This window comes from Loxodonta africana, chromosome 1 (assembly GCF_030014295.1).
Source record: "Loxodonta africana isolate mLoxAfr1 chromosome 1, mLoxAfr1.hap2, whole genome shotgun sequence".
In the NCBI taxonomy this organism is placed as follows: Eukaryota; Metazoa; Chordata; class Mammalia; order Proboscidea; family Elephantidae; genus Loxodonta; species Loxodonta africana.
Genome location: NC_087342.1, coordinates 130,666,012 through 130,685,916, shown reverse-complemented (window position 1 = coordinate 130,685,916; position 19,905 = coordinate 130,666,012). Strand labels below are relative to the sequence as shown.

Here is a 19,905-nt window from a genome sequence, read left to right as displayed (position 1 = left end):
TCTGTTTAAGGCTGATCCATATTTTAGGGACTTCTTCTAGTTCCTAGCTACATTCCCATTTTGGTCTAGAATTTCTCCAGTTCCTTTGGGTATAACCTCAAAATTATGCCACTCACCAAGTAACTTTAGCATCTCAGCCTCTCTCTTCATTTTGACCTGGTAGAAGGCATAACTTTTTGAGGAAAAGAGGGGGACAATAGCCTCCAGGCACTTTTGGACACTAGACCATATGACTATCAGCATACATCTGACGGAAAGTGTAGGCAAGTGACTATAGTGTCTTTCTCTAGTGTCTTATGCAATAATCTATCATATTAAGACAATTGGTAATACGTATAAAAGAATGCATGTATTGCAATGCATATTAAATATACGCAATATATCAGAGGTGGGTTTACTGCAAAACTTCAAGGTAAAAGGATATAAATATTTCATACAAGTCAGCAACAGGATACATTACAAGAGAAAATAAGACTATACTCTTTAGATCTTACTTGATCAATTCTAATACAATATGATACTGATAGCTGTTGGCTACTCTCTAACTTCACTTTTGGGGTAGAAAGGAGGTTCTGAGAGGAGTTTCCTTTTTTAATTCTGTTAGTCCTTATGAAGTCCAATACCAGTATGGTTAGACCTTAGAAACCTGACACTTAGTCTGCTTGATTTACAACACTCCTGACAATTCACAATTGAAAATAAAAAATTTTAGTAGCCATCATTCTGTAAGAGCTAAGAACAAGATATTAACTCTGAAAGATACTAACCCAATGTAAAAATAACAAGTTTATAATCAGTGTAATAATGGAGCTCAGAGAAACATTTCCAATTTTGTTATTTTTAAAAGTTGACCTCATACAAAAAGTTCCAGATCTTGGTTTCAGATTTGTAATGCTATTCAAAATATAGTATTCTGGTACCTGAGACACATCAAGGGTCTTCTGTTTATTCTTAATCAGAGCCTTACTTAGTTTTGGAGCTCTGGTGGCACGGTGGTTAAGAGATACAGCTGCTAATCAAAAGCTCAGCAGTTTGAATTCACCAGCCACTCCTTGGAAACACTATGGGGCAGTTCTGCTCTGTCCTATAAGGTCATTATGAGTCAGAATGGACTCGACAGCAAGGTGTTTTTTTTTTTTTTTTAGTTCCCATTATGACAGTATTATGAATGATAGTTACCTTTTTAAATATTAAGAAACTTATTGCTGTTAAGTTGAATCCTACTCATGGCAATCCCATGTGTTGCACAGTAGGACTATTCCATGGGGTTTTCTTGGCTGTAATCTTTTCGGAAGATTGTCATCAGGTGTGTTCAAACCACCAAACTTTAGGTTAATAAAACCAAAACCAAACCTGTTGCTGTCGAGAAAATTCTGACTCATAGCAACCCTATAGGACACAGTAGAACTGCCCCATAGGGTTTTCAAGGAGCGGCTGATAGATTTGAACTGCTGGCTTTTCAGTTAGCAGCCAAGCTCTTAACCACCAGGGTTCCATTAGGTTAATAGTTGACTGCAAACCATTCATGCCACCCAGCGGCCTTTTTTAAAATTATAGCATGTTCCTTTTTTAGCAAGGTCTTGGGATAAGGGAATTTATGCACTGTTGGAAAAAGAAAGAAAAAATATGTCCAGAATCTTAATTCCAACATGCCCAAATTGTTATGATACATAACTACAAAAGCTAATGTGAGTCTTCTCCCCCAATGCCATTGTAACATGAATCAGTCATTATTTATTTTCAATTATTAAGGAAAGGTTTATTCTTCTCTTGCTCACCTCTAAAGAACTCATTGATATCGTTGATCCAGTTTCGCTTCTTGATAGTCCTGCATTATCATCCAACTCAGAGGCTATGAAGTTCTTCACAGCTGTGCGAGGCTCAAAGGGCAGATTCTGCATATGTTCCTGGGGTGCAAGATGTTGATCTAAGTTCATATTGAACTGGTCTATTACAGGGGGATTCATGTTGAACTCAGGATTCACTTTGTAGTGCAACAGCCTTTCATGCGGCAAGGTTTCCACGCCAATATTCATTTTGCTTTCTTCTTTCATTGATGGTTGGGTATTTACAGAACTTCTGGGCATCACAATATAGTCACTTTCCATCATTCTTTCTTGAGGGTGAACTATGTCCATATCACCCCCTCTCAAATTATCATCTGTACATAAGTACACAGTTCTCCGCAACTCACTGTTCTCTTTTTTCAAGCATTGATTGCTCAGCTCATTCATACTCATGGGCATATGCAGGCCTGTTGGCTGTTGAATGATGACCTTGGAAATGACATTTCCAGGCAATGTTGAATAGCTTAGCCCTTCTGAGCTTGTCCCCTTTTCTTCTTCGTCATCATTTAGAGAAATCCTAGAGAGTGTTCCTGTTATCGTTGCTGCTCGGCAAGGACCAATATCCTTATGAAGAACTGTGAATTAGAATATAAACGTTTATAAAAGAAAGCTAATGCATTCTGATTTGTTTTTCATTCTGTTGTCTCTTTTCCTACTAAAAAATTCCTTGAATAAAATTTAAAAAATTAATATTAAAAAAATTACCTTTCTGTTTGGTTGTACATTGCCCAAAATTAAAGCCAAATGACTCAATCATTCTTTATTGATTGTTAAATACTTTTTTAAATACTATCTCAGGTAGTCAACAAAAAAACTTATCTGAAAGCTGATTAATGGCCTTTCAGAAATCTCAGTATACTCTCCTTAAACAACTATGTTTAAGTTTCCAGGAGAAAGGAAGATTGTGAGAGAAGATTTCTACATCAATCTAATTAAAAGGATTTTATGCGACAGATATATTCATGTGAATTTGAGTTTTTCTTAAAGGCTTTTCCCCTAAAGTGTTCTAGAAGTTCTATTCATTAAAATACTTCTTGAAAGAAGTACTCAATAAGAACTTCATCCTATTGCATCAGAAATTTCTCCAAAAATTATGCATGTTGAAAACTAATGAGCATGTATCTATTGAAGTCCATATGGTCAAGGTAGGTACAGGGTTCAAAAGTATTTATCATCTTCAGTTTGGTGTAGAAAAAAAAAATTTTTTTTTTTACAAGACCCATCCATATGCTCAAATGCTGCTGAGGGGCTATTAAAATTGCCGACTGGGTATAAGCAAGAAAAAAAAAAAAAAAAACTGTTATGAGGTTCTGAAACCTCCATTCTCCATTCTGATTTCAGGCTGCAAAATAATGATTTAGAAAAAAAAATATATTAAAGTGCATAATAACTCATAGTATGAGAAGGAACAAAATGAAAACACAAACAAACCATCAACAAAGAGGTTGCAATTCTTAAAATATATTTTAGTTTCACTTTGTTTTATTGCCTCTACATAAAAAGAAAGCCATGTTCTATATCAGATAGAGGCAGAATGACTCAAATCATGCCTAGTTATAAACAAATGTGTTTTGAAGTATACAAAAAGAAGAAAGAAATAGCCTTGGTATCTCTGGTATTAAAGCACACAGAATAGCACTATGTGAAACTTGGCTCAACATGTGTGCCTCATGATATAAGCAGGGCAAATGTCACTTAAAATTTAATTTGCAGAGGGAACTACAAAATATTTCATTTAATGTCTCATAAAAAGTTTCAGATATATTGAATTTTACCCATCATTATCCAATTTTCAAGTAGAATCATAATTTTTATGCATTAAAGCAGAAGTTGGAAAGTAGAAAATTATGAATGTCTTTTCCTATTACAAAGAAGAGAAACCTCTAAAATTGTTTCAAAATACACATCATTCATCTAGTATCTTTTATCATTAGATATCTTGTATGGAGTTACTGTATTCTATATCTTTAGTTTAGACATTAAAAATTATGCCAAGTCTATGTCCACATATTTTTAAGCAATCCACAATTTGGTTGTGGCATTTACATTTTTCTATTACATGAAAAAGTGGAAAATTGGGTTTAATAAAAGTTATTTTAAACCCTCTAAAATAATAGATTGTCATAAATTGTGGTTGCCAAAAGCAATTATACACAAAAAAATATTAAGAAGCACAGCATTTTAATTTAATGATATTCTAAATAAAATACTTTAAAAACAACCTCAAATTCAGGGATGAATACTTTCAATTCTTACCTGTATATAAAAATTAATCCAAGATTCATAGCAGTAAAATTTGAAGGCTAGTTATGGGAATCTATCATATTGAATTAAGAACATGTAATTTTACACTTTTATTGATATAGTGTAAACTCTAAAGGGAGAATTGGTACTGACGAGTATTGGTTTCATAGTTTGTACAAAATTTAGTTTTGTAAAAATATAATATGATTTGAAGTTCTATGTAACAAATTTTTATCAAGTGATTCAACCATCTTTATGGAAAAGTTGTATATCTTAAATATTTGGGGAAAGATAATTCTTATGAATTATCTTGAGAGATACACCTATCTCATAGACTTGACTAAAATGTATATCCAAGTTTTGAATGTACAACATAAACAAATTCATACCACTCACACATACAAACATGTTGATGAAGCAATGGGACTGTTGAGAGAAATTAATCAAGTGTCAAAGTCAAAAAGCAAACAAAAACACAACAAAAGTCACCCAAATATTGTGCATAATCAGATGTGTACTCCACCCTTTGGAAAAGTGAGTTCTAATTCAACATAAAGAAAGATTCAGAGTCTGTGAATTAAGACTTTCAAATTGAGTATACCTCAACATGGATAGAGCTCTTCAGAAAAACTCAGAGGCAAGCTCCTGATGAGCTCAACTAAAAAAGGGCACAGGTAGAAAATGTAAACAAGAAGAAAATAATATAATGATAGTAGCCTATCTTAGGAACATAAATCCCAAAATAAAATGAGGCTCGGAAAAATTGTAATTTAACAAAAGAGGGGCTGCACTCAGAATAAGGCGGATACAAAGGGATGAGACCGTAGATTGAGGAGGATTGTTTAAGGCAATAGCTCTCAAGCTTTAGCATGCAACAAAATAATCTAGATGGTTTGTAAAAAGACTGAGCACTATGTCTCTCCCCACCCCACAGTTTCCGCCTGATTTGGTTTCAGGTAGGACCTGAAAATTTGCTTTTCTAATAAGTTCTCGGAAACCCTGGTGGCGTAGTGGTTAAATGCTACGGCTGCTAACCAGAAGGTCGGCAGTTTGAATCCGCCGGGCACTCCTCGGAAACTTTATGGGGCAGCTTTACTCTGTCCGATAGGGTCGCTATGAGTCGGAATCGACTCAACAGCAGTGGGTTTTTGTTTTGTGGGTAACAAGTTCTCAGGTGATGCTAACATTGCTGGTCTGGGGACCACGCTTCGACAATCACTGTCTTAATGTTAATGGCTGTTAAAGAAAAGACAAAACTGTCCGCTCCTATTTTGCTTCTTTACCAAGGAGAACTGTAAAGAGTACACCAAAGAGGGCTGAAAGCAAACTGAATTGCAGGTGCGAGAATAGCAATTAAACAAATATCTATTTTAAGTACATTCAAACCTCTGGCCTAGACATATCCCATCCTATCCCTGATATGTATGTGGAACCTAGAGCCATGACCAGTGATCTTTGAGAAATTTCGGAAAAACAGATGAAGCAAAGGCAAAAGTTTTATTAATTTTCCAGAGAGGAAAATGGTAGATTCGTGAAACCAAACACTGGTGTGGTTGTGCCTTGGCAATATTTTATTAGATATTAAATAGGAAAGAGTGACTCCTAACTCCCCTAACAGATCAATTATGGGTTCCCGAATCATGACAGTTATTCTATTGCCCTGCTATGAACCTACTCTACATATAGCATTGTGATTGAATTTAGGAATAAAAATACGAGATTAGTGTCTTGTATCATTGTGTGTGACAAAAATGGTGACCTGGGACTCTCCATAGATGTTTAACAGCTATGAGTTGAATCTGAAAACTACTCTTAAAGGGAGTCTGCATGGGTGGGGCTGGGGGGTGCCTTATTGAATATAGCGGGGTGCTGTACTAGGCTTCATACCATTCAACTCCCTTATGGGCTATTTGAATGAAGACTTAGAAGGTACTTTTACCAAGTTTCATTGGCCAAAAAATCTCAAAGGGATGGAATACCAAGCTTGAACAAGTAAGATAATAACAAATAGAGGTAAAGGCAAAGAAAAAAACAAAAGCAGAATCTTCCTATAATCTTTGACTGGGAAAGTCTTGACAGCTCCTACAAAAGGTTTTAATTAGTCAACTACAAAGCCAATGACAGCTAGTCCATAAAAAAAAAAAAAAATAGCTGCCATGAAATCAGATACAAATGTAAAAAGCATTAACATAAGCCCCAACTGTGACGAATGTTTGACTCTCACTAACCAGATAAATTCTCGATGAATGTGTACACACCTGGGTGCTATAATTTAAAATCATTGACAAATTGAATGCTATCTGGGGCACTATGCCTGGGAGATAGGAATGAATGGTAAGACACAATTTGTTTTGTCTGGAGAAAAAAGACTTGGTTGGGTTATACGATATTTGCTTTCAAATATCTGGAGAACTGTTTCTTAAGTGTGAAGTAGATAGGCCCTCTCATTCGAAAAGGCAGCACTAAGACCAATATGTAAAAGGTAAAATGAGGTGTATTTTGCCCTAACATAAAAAAAAAAAAACAACAGTTTTTCAACAATTGGAACTTACCAAAAAATGAACCCTGTAGCTTCATTTCAAAACTCTTGAGCCATCTGCTCTGGTGAGGTTTTAGACATAGGCCCATGGACAACCATGAGGGACACTAGCCCTTGAAGGCAGGGTGTGCTGCATGGTATCTCCTATTCCCCTTTCACAGTATAACAACAACAACACACACACACACATTTCATCCTTACAACAACTCATATTCTATAGATGATAAAACTGAGCCACAGAGGGACTAAATGGAAGGGCCTTTTGCCCGACAGCCAGTAATCTGTGGAATGCAAGTCTTTTGTCTCAGAGTCAGTGGTTTACTGCTCTCCCAGTGCTCTAATTTAATCATTCTGAGTCTCATTTCCTTTCTCATGCTCTCACTTTCTTTCTCTCAATTTCCCTGTCTTCACATACACACACACACATTTCTACTTTTATATTGCTTACAACTGGTTCTATTTATCCTTCCACACGAATCTATGATGTGTAAATTGCAGCATTTTTTAAAAAACCTAAATCTATAGAAATGATTTAACATCCCTAATGACTATATTTTCATAATCCAAATATTCTTACCTGATCGACAAGCAATGTCTACATCCTTCTCAAAGTCTGTCTGTAACAAGAAATAATAAGATATAGAACTGTCATTTTAATGAAAATCTCAAGGGACAGTACTAATCAGATTATCTGAAGTTTATAGAGACCTGACTAGGCAGTACCAGTGTATTGTTTTGTGCAAAGGAATTTTCTCATGGAATTACCAGATTTTTTTCAAGACTATCTCCTAGAGGGAAAATGTTGAATAAAATCAATGGCTGGAAACATAGCATACAATTTTAATAAAGCAATATGCCCAGTGCCATCTTTAGTCAGGAGACTGACCACCATGCTTTAAAAAATGGAATTTTAAGGCTATTCCCTAAGCCATAAGAAAAAGACTGGAATAGGCAGTATTATGACTATACTTAAATAAATATCTTTATGTAACTTGTATTATTTGAAACATTTGATTTGAACACATTGTTTATCATGTACTATGTACAACACAGCTTTGTCAAACTCAATAGTCAAACTTGTTGTTAGGTGCCGTCGAGTCGGTTCCAACTCATAGCGATCCTATGTACAATAGAATGAAACACTGCCCAGTCCTGTGCCATCTCACTTGAGCCCATTGTTGCAGCCACTGTGCCAATGCATCTCGTTGAGGGTCTTCCTGTTTTCTGCTGACCTGCTACTTTACCAACCATGATGTCGTTCTCTAGGGACTGGTCCCTCCTGATAACATGGTCAAACTAGGCCTTTCTAATCATACATTTTCACTCACTTGGGACAAAAGGCTTCCAAGTTTAGGAATTAAAAACTTGGGAGTATTTGAATCAATTAAATAATACTAGTCTAGTTGTATAATACTGATCAGTCAAATAATACTAATAATACAACACCCCAGAACCATCTGAAGGTTAGCTGTACTCTTGTATTTTCCCCGAATTTTATTTTAAATAATTAGATTTTAAAAAATAATAAAATTTTCCCGTCTTAACCACGGTCATTTAATCATACGTATTTTTCTACAATTCTTTAAATCAGAGATTTCAGTATTTATCTATTTGTCTTTTTTTAGCAAGGAATTGATTTTTCTTCTCAAGTCTTAGTCATCAGGGTATCATTTAGTCTATTCTCACGTTTCCTGTCCAAAAAAAAAAAAAAAAAAAAACCTTCCCTTGCAAAAAAAAATGTTATCTCATTTCTAAAATATATTGAAGTGGTCAGACCTATAGTATCCCTTAGCTATAGCAGTAGTCAGAGCTCATGCATCATAACTGACCTTTCACTGGAAGGGTGACTACCCCTTATGCTTTAGGGCAATGGTTCTCACCTTGGGCTGTACATTGGAAACACTGATGCCTGGGTTCCAGCCCGAGAGATTCTGATTTAATTGGCTCTTCCGGTGATTCTAACGTGCAACCAAATCTGAGAACCACTGCTTTAAGGCTAGAAGTTCAGATTTATAGTTTCCTGAGCTATAAAAAATATGGTCCTATAGACAAATTTTTATCCCTAATTCTGTGCAAGGATGAAAATACTCTGCTTTGTTACAGAGGACTCCCACACTCAATAGCCCAGAGGACCAATAACAGATTCTGGATTCTAAGCAACCCAGACAGAATATTTATCTGGTATCAGATTTCTAAGTCTTTCAAAGATAAACTAAAGCCAAAATTACTCAAAATGGGACTTTGGCACGATTTTATGATTAAGATATTTATTTATTCCCTTGAGAAATCATGACTTAATTAACAATCAAAAGAAAAATGAAAGCTCACCATGATTTGAGCATGCCCATTAGGAAAAGAACTTGAAGAATCAGCATTGATTGGATCCTGACAATTTCTCAATCGGCATCTAAATGCATCTTGAACCTGGTTGGGGGGAGGGGTGGAGGCAGAGAGAAAGAAAAACATTAATTCTCTTCTCCTTTGATAATGACTAACCAAAAACCAAAATCAAGTCCATTGCCATAGAGTCGATTCTGACACATAGCGACCCTATAGGACTGAGTAGAACTGCCTCATAGGATTCCCAAGGCTGTAACCCCTTGAAAGCAGAAGCGGACTGCCACATCTTTCTCCTGCACAGTGGCTGATGGGTTTGAATCTCTGACCTTTTGGTTAGCAGCTGAGGATTTTAACCACTGTGCCACCAGGGCTCCTTTTGATAATGGCTAGACACTGTCTATATTGGCATTCCACTATGTAAAAGGGATGATCATATTGCTTTTATGATCTAATGCCCATTTTGTTTACTTCTTAATACAAATACAGGTGTACCTGGACTTTGCTGTATGCCAAGGAAATTTATTACTTGCCATCATCTATAGAAGGGAGTGTGGGAACTCCTTGGCTATCAAAATAGCTATATCTGGCTCAACACTAATAATTCCAGCCAAAGGGCAGATTTATTTCTACTGTTACAAACAATATCTGTGTCTTTCATGGGGGATTTACTATTTGGTACATTCTAATCTTCATAACAGCTTTAAACATTGTGAAAAATGAGATTACTCTATGACCTTTTGAACTGGAATAGATTAGGGATTTTCCTCTTATATCTCATGTAAGGGATCTTCCAGGAGACTCTTGTCTCCCTTCAAGACTATGTACCCTGCGGTAAAAACAAAACAAAGAAAAACAAAAACAAAGCAAACATCTGTATTTTTGGTGGACTGTCTTGGAAAAACACGGTCACTTAGCAAAGTGAAACTTTCTTACTATCCATTCACCTTCAGATTCTAAGTAAAGAAGAAACTTATCACAAGGAAGTGTTGAAGAATAATTCCTTTATTAACTATCAAGTCAATAAACATGAATAGCCGATTAGCAAACACACCAGTCAACAGATAGTTATTCTGATTATGTGACGTTTCTTTCTCCCTTCTGTGGCTCATTAGGCTCCTAAGGAGCTGTTAGGAGACATCTTCATATGTAGCTACTTATCCCAAGTCCATGGCAAGATCATTTTATTAATATCTTGTTTTTTTGACTTGTTGATATTTCCCTTTTCATTTTTTATAATCTGTTTTATTAGATTAAAAAAAAAAGCATAGTGGTGATGGTTGAAAAACATGATGAATGTAATTAATGTCACTGAACTGTACATGTGAAGACTGTAGAAATGATATGTGTTCTGTTGCCTATATACTTCCCAGAACATAAACAGCATAGATTCTGTTGCATTTCCCCTAGCATACTGAAGCACCAATCTAGGCACTACCAAGGTAAACATGTAATGATGTTTACTTTTGATAAAAGCACTGATATAAATATCCTACCACTATTTCGATGTGAGATGTGCATAGTAGATGTGTTAGCCAGAAAAACAAAACAAAACTGAGTCTATTACGTTGTTTACAGCTTCCTCTTTGTTCTCTCACCCATTTCATAGTCATTAGCAGCCTCTTTCTCAAATTGCAGGATTTGGAAAGTGACATGGAGTTTAGTCACCACCACAGAGTTCTGAGCAACCAAGCCACTAATGAGACCTTTGTTCACTTCCGTTTCTCCATCTCAGGTTCTAATTCTGGAGATGCCACTACTATAGCTATGAAATAAGGGAGTAGATAGATGGACTCAATGTTCTCTGACTTCTGTTATTTGCTTCTAGTATTTTTTTTTTTTTTAGTATTTCTAAATTCAATTTTTCCATGAGAAAGAATGAGTAGTTTCCTGATATACCCCACTAGGGTAATTTCCTTTTTCCTCTTTCAAACACTTTGGTGAAAGTACAGACCCAGTGAAATCTAGTCTGATTACCTTTTCCTGAAAAACTGGATAAATACTTAGGACTAAGTCATTCAGATTCTCTCTGTGAAGAAGACATTACTAGGACAAAGGTTCATTGTTGTGAATGCTTTTAGGCTCCTCCCTTTTAGATTAAGAGAAGTCATAGCTAGAGGTTATAAAGTGACTCATTAATAATCAAAAATTGCTAACAAGTATAGTGCTTGCTCTATCACCACTTTTTCTGTTCTGCAGAAATATGTATCAAGGAAACACTAAGAAAGCATATTAGCTTTTAGAAAAAAAATCCGAAGAACCAATGACAGAAAAATAGGTACATGCTAATTTTCTACTTGTGCCCTGAGGCAACTGTTAAAGAAGCACATTTATAAACGAAGATAAATAATACGCTAGAAACATTGCCTTCCGGGAGCTTGTAACATGAGGATTTTTTTTTCTTCAAGTGTATTTCTAAGTACTAGCACATATACAATAAGAAATGTGGCACTTGGTAATACTAAACATTAACTGGTTCTCGCTAACCATACTCTTATTTTCAGGCCTTCAGAGCATAGCTGTCAAGGATATTTCTGGGTGACAATGAAATTCGGAAAAGCGCCTTCGTCAAGTTCCTCTTCAAAATCCACTATCTGATTGCTGGAAGGAGATATAAAAGAAATCTAACCTTTATAGAACACACACACACAATCAATACCTTAAAGTACCAAACTCCCAAATATGGCAATAGATTAAGTGCATTTCTACACTGGAGAAGGATGTCAGCTTCATGAATCAGTCAATGCTGTTTAGAAGAAATATAAAACAGAAAATCATAAAACTTCCCCAGTAAATTCAAGGTCATTTTAATAGCTATATAAAATTCTCAGGCACTTTTTTGTGCCTCTGGTACTCTAATTCAGATGGATTTGCAGGAGAAATTCCACTTGATTCCAAATGGTTCCATTTGATTTTAAAATATCTTTAAATTGCATAGGGGCAATCTAGATGAATTAACCTTAAGTGTTTGTCCAATATTGTCAGCGAAGAATAATTAGACTAGATTTTACACTGTACATTGCTTCTCACAGAATAGGGTACCTCAGGCAAGACAGTACCCAGAAAATGCATCTGCAGCTATTTGGAAATATTTTTGATAACTAACTGAGTTTTCTGTCAGGCAAACAAAAAGAATTTTATCTTTGGTGAATCAACGTGAGTTATCCTGATAGAAAATAACTGGAGTTTTTTTTTTTTAAAGCGAGTCTAAAAACCCAGTGCCGTCTACAAGGACGTTAATCCTAGACGAGGAGAAAGTATAAAAACAAAATGAAACAAAACTACATCTAGATGATCATCTCATTCTGAAGGGAGAGTCTTCTGTACCAAGAGTCACTTTTACATTGCTGGACAATAGTCTTGACGCTTTTCTTGCCTTGTGATAAAGATTGAAGGAAAATAATTGTTAAAGCAATTCAAATACTTACTCTTTAAGCTGATTTACTATTTCTGGAGAATAAGTCACATTTTAAGTAACACTATTTAATTTGAAGATTATTTTTAGAAATTAAAATCATTATACCTCTGAATCCTTTCAAAATTAGAATTTTTAAAACTTAAGAACAGTCATTATAATTTTCAGATAAAACTGGCTGGAATGGCTAAATCTTTAACATAAATTACGGCATAGTTAAAATCTAGACTTCAAAATTTCTTCTTTTTTATAACACTCTACAAAAGGTCTTTCACGTTAATCGACAGCACACTGTTGGCCAGACCAACAGAGGGTTTAAATATGCATAGCGGAGGAGCAAAGAAACGATGTGCAAATAGTCTTGGAACATTTATGGAGCTTTAGGACAGTTGGTGTTGTGAAATAAAAAATATTAAAAAAAGAATGGCAAGAAATGTCTTTAAAAATAAGGTGAGGTGAAAACAATAAACTATCAAGATTGCCTTCTGAGAGAATTCAACTAGGCGCCACCTAAGTTACCCTGACTGGATCCTGCTGAGGGCTGCTCTAAAAATGCCTGAAAAAAACTAAGCCCTTCTCATTGTGGACAGATTCTTGGATAAGACTTGAATTCAAAGAGGCTTGCAGGGGTGTGTCTGGCTCCTGTCTCTCCCCCAGGGAGAGTGTGATTTGGTTCCTGACAGCAGTGGTGAGCTGAGAGCTTCTCCACTGGGCCTCTCTCAGAAGGCAGTTGGCAGAGTATCACTGTGACAGTCGGTGCCAGATTTAGAGATTGCTGGGGAAGAGCACCGAGCAACGGTTGGCAGCATTGCAATCTAGAAAAACCTCACAGGGAAGAGCTGCACTGTTTGAAATGGGCTCTGTGTTTAGCCACAGAGCAGCGCAGACCCCAAATCTTTACCTTTAAAGAGACAGTTTGCATCCAGTTATTCTTGACTTCCTATTCCAGAGGATGGTTACAAGCCAAGAAAAGAAATAAAGTTACATGGTTGTAATTATTTGAGATTGTTAGCTTTAGGGAGGAGGCTTCTTATTTGGTCTGATAATATCCAGCATCATTGCTGTACTTCTGGCCATTCTCCCACTCCGTTCTGAATCTCATGCCTCTTATTGTTTCTTATTTGAACAAATGTCTTAGCTCTTTTTAATGACATTAAATTTTATATAATTTAATTATTAAAAGAACAAGTAAGACTGTTCTCAATTCCATACGTATTATGCCAATTGACATAAGCAACACAAATGGCTTCATGTTTTTAAAATATTATCTGACTTCTCTGGTAGCAAAAGAAATAAACAAAAGTGAAATTTTGTCATTTGGTATACAATGAAGGAAAAATATGATCTTCCATCTCAAGTTACAGTCCTATAGGAATCCTCTCACAACTAATAAATCTATCAATCTCCGAAATTGGTGTAACTTTTTACTTTTAAATTACTTTTTTTTTGTATCAGAGTTTTGGGGATCACATAAGTTTCCCTAGACTACACTTCACATACATGATCTGCATAAAATAGAGCTGCATTTCTTTAGCAAGCAAACAAGAAAAGAAGGAATGGAAATTATATCCTAGACACCATGGCCCATGACTTCACATTCGATATCTCATTTCTGCCTCATGCCATCCCCTTTGATGCGGACATTTTTGCAGTGTCATAGATGGAGAACTTGAACCTTAGAAAGCTTAAGTACTTGCTCAAGATCATAACCATAACAAGTGGCAGAGCTGAGAATGGAACAAGGTCACTTGACATGAAATCTGGTCCTCCCATAATGCCACACTGCCTCTGTCTCTTACAGCCTTGCTGAGCAAAGAATAAGACAGTTTAAATGAAGGATTGAACCAAAGCAATTATTTTCAAACTCCTTAGAAATTAAGCTGTTAAACAACAATCTTCTACCTTTTATGATTTAACTAAAATGTTTTTGGGTATAAACAATACGAAGTAATGAGTTTGGCTTTAGTTTTAAACCTTTGTTGCAATCTTTTTCAACTTTTCATGACCAGTTTAACAATTTTGCAAGGGGAGGAGGCCTGAGGTCTGTGGGACTTACCCATCCACATGCCTGTGGTTGAGTACACCTCCTGAATCTGGCCTAAAGGTCCTCCTACCCAGAGCAGGGACAGCAGGGAGGGCAGTATGAGGCTCCAGCAGAAGGATTTTGGTTAGTGGCAGGTCATGGCTGGATGCTACCCGGCAGATATGCCACAGTTTGCGAATCTCTGAGATGAACTCTCTTTGTCTGGACTTCTTCACTGATTCCATCTTTCTCATCTGATTTCAGGCTCTTGTTAACCTCTTAAGCCTCTGCGTGGACTTGGAGAATGACATGTACAGATTAAGGTTGACTGATGTAAATATTCATGATGTAATTCAAATATGCTCAAGTCAAAAAAGCCCATTCTGGAAGGAGAGGTAGGACTTATATTTACCTGCCTAAAAAATGGGATGGCTATTGGGTGAAGTATATTGGTGATCTCTGGAGAAAGGTATATAGGAATATGAACATATTCTCCTTTTGCTTTGCTGTCATGTCTCATGCTTATTTAAAGGCAGTCTTTGTGCTCTCCATGCTCCGTTCCAACAACATCCAGATTTGTCATGCTGCTAGCCATTCTCCCACTTCAAGATTCATACCTTATTTGTGTATCAGAACAAATTATTTAAGTGTATTTCTTTTTGAACATCCAATTCAGTCTGATAAAGACAAAGCTCTCAACAACCCCCTTTGGCTCCCTTTAAATCCTTGTCCATACACAACTACCTTCGGAGCAAGCTAAGAATTTTAGGATCAGTACCGTGACCCTTGACACCCAGGGCTACTCACTCAACTGTCCAAAACTGATTTAACTTTCTTCACGGCACCACCCACAGTAGCTTCTTATGGCTACTGAGCAGGCTACTGAACACACTAAGTAGGAGGCTCTAAACCGTGACTTAGTCATGCTATGCCTTCAAGTGTTGTCCATACTATCTTTCCCTCAGTGCTGCAAATTGGTGTTTAAAAAAAAAAATCACTCAAGTGTCAATGATTATGTTTATGCCTTGATGTGCTCCTGTGGCCCAGAAAAGAATCAAACTCTCTACCATGCATCATATGCTCGGTTCCATGAAAACCATATGCCCCTTTTTCTCTACCTGAAACCTTACTACTTTAATCCTCCAACACCAATTTTCCCTCAGGAACCCATTACATTCTGAAGTCTCCTATCATTCGTTATCTCATCTTCAAAGATTAACTGAAACTCCTGTCCCATTCATTAAGAGAAGGAACAAATATATCCTTCCATACTGTCGTAGGCTGGGTTCTCTAGAGAGGCAAAACTAGTAAAGTGTATAAATATATATAGGGTGAGATTTTATATCGAGGAAATAGCTCACGCAGTTGTACAGGCTGCAATGTCTCAAGTCTGTGAGTCATGATAGAGGCTTCTGATTCTCATAGCCGCGGGGGCTGGCAAACCCAATATGCGCAGGTCAGAGAGCAGGGCTCTTGCTCATAGGCTGCAAAGATCAGTGAATCCCAGGATGGTCAGGCAAACCCACAGGTAAGCTGCTAGCTCAAATCCCAAGAATAGGAGGTCAGATGAACAGAAGCCAGCTGCAGAGCCCAGTGCGAGTGAAAAGCCCACCAGCCTTTCCAGAACGTTCACTTACATTTGATGCAGGCTACACATCCAAGGAAACTCCCTTTCAACTGATTGGCTACTCACAGCAGACCCCATCACGGAGTCGATCACAACATCATATGACTGTCAAACTACTAAGAATCATGGCCCAGCCAAGGTGACACACAAATTTAACCATCTCACATACTAATGAGTCAAACCTAATTTTCCTGTAAAAGTCAAGCTTTCAGATTCATGCAACTCTCCATCTGAACTATGTTGTATACAGAATGGGGTTTTTAAAAAATTGCTGTGTAGTTATTTCACTACTACTGGCTTTATTTAATTTAAAAATGGCTTATTTTGGGGAGAATATTGGTTTTAGGTTAGAGAGGTGTTACATATATTGTGTTATGTGCTGAATTATGTCCCCTTAAAATTTCTGTTGGAATCCTAACCCCACTACCTGTGGCTATCTATAACCTAATGTTGTCATTAGCTGCAGTAAAGTCAGCCCCAGACTCATGGTGACCCTGCGTACAATGGAATGAAATGCTTCCCAGACCTATGCCATCCCCATGATTGATCATGGGTTGGACCTTTGTGATCTATAGGGCTTTCATGGGCTGATATTCATAAAGAGATCATCTGGGCTTTCTTCCTAGTCTGTCTTAGCTTGGAAGCTCTGCTGAAACCTGTTAAGCATCATAGCAACGTCCAAGTTTCTACTGACAGACCAACTGTGCACGAGGTATATTAACTGGGAATTGAACCTGGGTCTCCCACATGGAAGTCGAGAATTCTATGACTGAACCACCTGTAATCATCTTCCATAACGTAATTTAATGTAATGTGATCAATCAATCAGTTTAGGTCATACCAGTGTGGGGTATATCCTAAACCAAATCACTTCCGAGTTATAAAAAGAACAGCCTAGACATGGAAACACAGGAGCACATACTGAGGAAGCCAGATGCCAGGTAAAGATCCTCTGCAAACCAAGGAGCCAAGGAATGCATGGGGCTACTGACAGGAAGGGAATTAACATAGCTGAGACCCTGAGTTGGACTTGTAGTCTCAGCATTGTGAGAAAATAAATTTCTGTTCTTTAAAGTCACCCACTTGTGGTATTTGTGTTACTGCAGCACTAAGTAAGAAAACAGGTAGGTAAACATGCTTGTCTGCTTTGTACAGCCACCATGGTGTGTTTCTAAACCATTTTGTTTATCTGCCTTCATTATGGAAATGAAAACTGGCAAGAATCAAAAAAGTGAAAGAGAGTGGCGGAGAGGAAGGAAGGAACAGAAGGAAAGGAAGGAAGGAGGAAGGTAGGGAGGGAAGGAAGAAAAGAAGTAAAGAAAGGAAGGAAAGAGGGAGGAGAGAGGGAGGAAGGAAGGGAGAAAGGGAGGGAGGGAAAGAAAAAGGAAAGGAAGGAGGAAAGAAGAAAGAAAGGGAGAAAGAAGAAAAAATGGTTATGCTTATTTTAAGCATTTTGGTACAAAATCACTTCTCAGGTCTGGATGAGGATTTTGGGGACCTATCTGGTACAGCCCAGACCTCCCACCAGTGCATGGTAAGAAGAAAAGAAGAGCCTGGCCCTGTTACCTCACTGACTTTACAGAACAGCCACCGGATCCTCACACACCAATACAACAAAATCATCCATTTAAGCACTTTCCTTTTTTCCCTTTCATTTAGCAAAAGGGCTTTACTGTAGCTTATTTTGTATCACAATCTCGTTATATTCCCCCTCTGACAAGAAGCTGTAAAATTGTCTCCCAGCCAGGCACAGCCAGAGACAGAGAAACATGAGAAGAGTGTGCAGGCACCAAGAAAGCGGTTTCCTAGCAACAGTAACTACTTCAAAGGTTTCACAACTTTTGTGTAGTTTGGATTTCCATAGCGATGTGGAGAATAGTAAATAGTATACATTGTTACCTGCTTAATCCAAATGAATTCTAATCAACAAGATGGAAAAATAAAAGGAGCAGCTGTATTTGTTCTATTAGATTCTATCTTACTGAGTATTACACCTATTAGTGTCCAAGATGTACGTTTGGTTGCTGAAAAGTAATGTGTGTGACAAATCAGATGGTTTAATTTTTTCTTTTTCATTCTGACTCCTCTTTTTATTTTCTCTTTTTTAAAAGAAGCATTTATGAAAGTATTTCAAAAGAGAAAGGCACCTCAGAAGAAGAAATTATATTTTCAAGAGTATAAATTTTATTCAATTGAAACATTAAGATGTCAACTCTGGATGTCACAACAAATTGTTACACAAATAATTATTCTGCTCCTTTTTTTTAATGTGGTGTATAGTTGAGTTGGCAGCACCAGAATGATTGGCTCTCCTTTATCTCTTGTTTTGAAATAATTTTAGTTTAAGAATTGAAACCACTAAAAGCAAAGACACTTTTAAAATAAATTAGGTCCCATAAACATTACATTCAAAATGCCAGTTACAGTGTTTCTTTCTTTCTTTTTTTTTTCTCTGTTAAACTTCAAGGCTCTATTCCTCCCCTATGTACACTTATCCTTTATTAGGAAAATTGAAAAAATATGTAAGTGTAAAGTCTTTTGAATTCATATTGAGAAAATCATTAAAGACTAAACCCTACCAAATTATGCTAGGATATGTCAATGATACATTAAAAATAAAAATATGTATGTCTGTGTTCAGTCTCTAAATCAAAATATTTCTTACATTGCTTATACATTTTTTAAGAAAAATCCATATGAATTATCTTGAATTATTGTGAAGAAAATACTTTTTAAAGTGAAAAAACAGTAGAGATCAAACTGTATTCCTAGCATTGCCTATGAGATTATCAAGTAGATAAATAAAAAAAAAATAGGCATGATCTATTACCCTCTATTTCTTAGGTAGCTATCTATTCCATTTTTATGAAACTTGTGTTCACAGGAGACACAGAGGATAAGAGAACATGCTTCTGTTCTCTTCGACTGTGGGTCACGTTAGGGCAATGTGATTGCAAGTATTATAAGATAGACCAATTTCCTAGTGCCAGGCAATATACATTTATAAAGTCAAAAATAATTTCTGAGGGCCCAATGAGAATTAATTATGATGTAGTCTTTTTGGGATTTGCAAAACTTTTAAACAAGGCTCTTTTTTCCCCCCTCCTAAAACAATATCTTTGAGGAATTCTGAAGCAAATGTGCCCAATAAGTGCAATCTTCTCTAAGCATTTATGGCAATATTATAGGGTGTTTCTTTTTTTTTTTCTAAGGTTCGGTGCAAAAATATTGGCTATGTAATTTGTCATTTCAGCTTTGGAACTAAAAAGAGTTTTGCTACTCTGCTATTAATTTATCAGCTGTAAAATTATTCAATTTATCATTGAAAATGCAATAATAACAGGGCCAACGTCCACATTTTTATTCCCCATTAATAGAGAAAACACATATTTACTGGCATAACTTTAGCAAAAGCACTTTTATATGATTTGACTTAATTACCCTTACATCATGTGTTTGGCAATTAATAGTCCAATTAGCAAGAATGGACAAGTTCTCATGGAAATGATTTTTGGTGCCAAATATTTTTCTTCATGTAAGCAGCAAAAAATTGATAATAAGCCATCATGATATATCTGTCACTTTAAAACCTGCATATTTTAACCACAGCCTTAGGCTATCCATGAAGTTTATTTCTGAAGAAAAAGGGAAGCTTATTTAGAGATGGGCCACTTCTCCTCTTTTTCTGCTCTAACACTTGAGGTATTGATACATTTTAAAAAGTCCATGTAGGTACACCACATACCTTGCTTAAAACCCACAATGGTCCCTCCTTAATTGTCAATCAAAAATGCATCCTGTGTCTACTCATTTAAAATAATTTTGTTTCCTAAATATATTAGATAAAAATATTAATATAGAAGACCCAAAAGA

The 19,905-nt window shown here is 36.4% G+C and overlaps 1 protein-coding gene across 1 annotated transcript in view; it reads right to left on the bottom strand.

Moving 5' to 3' along the window:
• ADGRB3 (adhesion G protein-coupled receptor B3) overlaps positions 1–19,905 on the bottom strand; it is a 795,310-nt gene that overhangs the window by 27,544 nt on the left and 747,861 nt on the right. The window contains exons 25-27 of the mRNA XM_023544583.2: positions 8,959–9,054; positions 7,208–7,247; positions 1,779–2,422 (exon numbers count right to left, since the gene is read on the bottom strand). Coding sequence (XP_023400351.1) covers positions 1,779–2,422; positions 7,208–7,247; positions 8,959–9,054 — 780 coding nt within the window. The remainder of the gene's footprint in view (positions 1–1,778; positions 2,423–7,207; positions 7,248–8,958; positions 9,055–19,905) is intronic.